Genomic DNA, 1,961 nt, shown 5'->3' on the forward strand with positions numbered 1-1,961 from the left:
CCAGCCCGGCAGCCAGGAGGAGGCTTTCTCTGCCCTCGCACCGGACACTGAATGGCATCTCAGGCGCCGAAGCCTGCTGCCTACATGGGGGTATCCAGGGGCTGGGTTTCATGACCAAATGAGCAGTTTCTGCCTCCCCACAGGGTTCCCAGGTCCGCCGTTAGCTTCTGGCTGGGTGGTGGTAGGAGAGCACCAGTGAGCACAGGGTAGGAGCCGGAGGCGACCCTGCAGGGTACTCGGCGCAGGTTCCTGGCATGGTTGGACGCATGGGGGCAAGGCTGGGGCCCCGGAGCAGCCCCTTGTGTCAGCAGCCTGGGGCCAGGCACAGCGCAAAGCTCCGGGTGCAGTGGGTGCTTGGCCGTGCCTGCGATGGGCGCCCTCAGTCCGGAGGCAGCGAGGCAGGGACACTAAAGCTGCAGGCTCAGGGAGGGGCCGACGTGCTGGGAGCCTGGTACCCTGCATCTTCCTGGAGGCAGGGCCTGCAGCACTGCAGGAGCCCGGCAAGCTGCACCCTGGGCCGTGGGGTGGGGCGCCTCCCTGAGGCCATGTTCCCCGGGAGTGGAAGGCAGGTTGGGGCTGCCCAGCTGCGTGCTGCTCACAAGACTTCTGTTGCAGATCCCACCCCTGGGGAAGCACTACTCGCAGCGCTGGGCCCAGGAGGACCTGCTGGAGGAGCAGAAAGACGGCGCCCGCGTGGCTGCAGCTGCGGACAAGAAAAAAGGCATCCTGGGGCCGCTGACCGAGCTGGACACAAAAGGTGCCTCTGGCTGAGCCCTACATCCAGACAGCTGGGCACAGGGGCACCTGGTGTGGGGCACGGCCTGGTTCAGCCAGGCCTGGGGAGCGCAGACGGCCTTTAGGCTCTCAGGGCCCTGCCCAGCACACAGGCACCTCGCCCTGCCCCCTGCCTGGGCGCACTCTACAGGGGGCAGGTGGGGTGAGCACTGGGACTGAGCCACAGGTGGGAGGGGGCTTTCCCTTGTTGCTCAGCCAGCTCGGGGGCCCAGCTCCCCAGTGCTGCTCCCTAGCCCCCTCCCCGTCTCCCTGCAGATGTGGACGCACTGCTGAAAAAGTCGGAGGCCCAGCACGAGCAGCCCGAGGACGGCTGCCCCTTTGGCCCCCTGACACAGCGCCTCCTACAGGCGCTGGTGGAGGTGAGTGGGGCTCCGGGCTGGGCCATGCTCGCCCCCACTGCCCAGCACTGACCCCCATCTCCACGCTCTGTTGTTAGGAGAACATCATCTCCCCCGTGGAGGACTCCCCAATCCCTGAGGTTGCGGGTAAGGACTCAGGGGCTGATGGCGCTGGCACCTCCCCTCGCAGCCAGAACAAGCCCTTCAGGTGAGCAGACTGGGGCCCTGCTGTCCCCTTTCCTGCAGCCCCCTTGAAAGGGGCTGTGGGGTGACGGCAGCCCGCCCTTGTCCCTGGCAGTGTGCCGCACACCAAGTCGCTGGAGGGGCGCATCAAGGAGGAGCTGATCGCACAGGGGCTGCTGGACTCGGAGGACCGCCCGGCCGAGGACGCTGAGGACGAGGTGCTGGCGGAGCTGCGCAAGCGGCAGGCGGAGCTCAAGGCGCTCAGCGCTCACAACCGCGCCAAGAAGCACGACCTGCTCCGGTGGGTACCGCAGGCGGCTTGGGGGCCGGGGCCGGGGCCGGGGCCCGGCAGGGCTGACGGCTCTGCCCCGGCAGGCTGGCCAAGGAGGAGCTGCACCGGCAGGAGCTGCGGCAGCGCGTGCGCATGGCGGACAACGAGGTCATGGACGCCTTCCGCAAGATCATGGCCGCGCGCCAGAAGAAGCGCACGCCCACCAAGAAGGAGAAGGACCAGGCCTGGAAGACCCTGAAGGAGCGCGAGAGCATCCTTAAGCTACTGGACGGCTAGCCGGGCCCTGGGCCTGGCCCAGCGCGGAGCTGCGCTCCCCGGCGTCGGCGCTGCAGGGGTGCCGCGGCGCGGGGCTC

The 1,961-nt window shown here is 68.5% G+C and overlaps 1 protein-coding gene across 1 annotated transcript in view; it reads left to right on the plus strand.

Moving 5' to 3' along the window:
• The window catches only part of TADA3 (transcriptional adaptor 3), an 11,413-nt gene that overhangs the window by 879 nt on the left and 8,573 nt on the right, over positions 1-1,961 (plus strand). Inside the window, exons 2-6 of the mRNA XM_019537005.1 lie at positions 430-757; positions 1,051-1,154; positions 1,232-1,341; positions 1,432-1,617; positions 1,692-1,899. Coding sequence (XP_019392550.1) covers positions 430-757; positions 1,051-1,154; positions 1,232-1,341; positions 1,432-1,617; positions 1,692-1,884 — 921 coding nt within the window. The 3' untranslated portion in view covers positions 1,885-1,899. The remainder of the gene's footprint in view (positions 1-429; positions 758-1,050; positions 1,155-1,231; positions 1,342-1,431; positions 1,618-1,691; positions 1,900-1,961) is intronic.

This window comes from Crocodylus porosus, unplaced genomic scaffold (genome assembly GCF_001723895.1).
Source record: "Crocodylus porosus isolate Cpor-Errol unplaced genomic scaffold, CroPor_comp1, whole genome shotgun sequence".
Classification (NCBI taxonomy): domain Eukaryota; kingdom Metazoa; phylum Chordata; order Crocodylia; family Crocodylidae; genus Crocodylus; species Crocodylus porosus.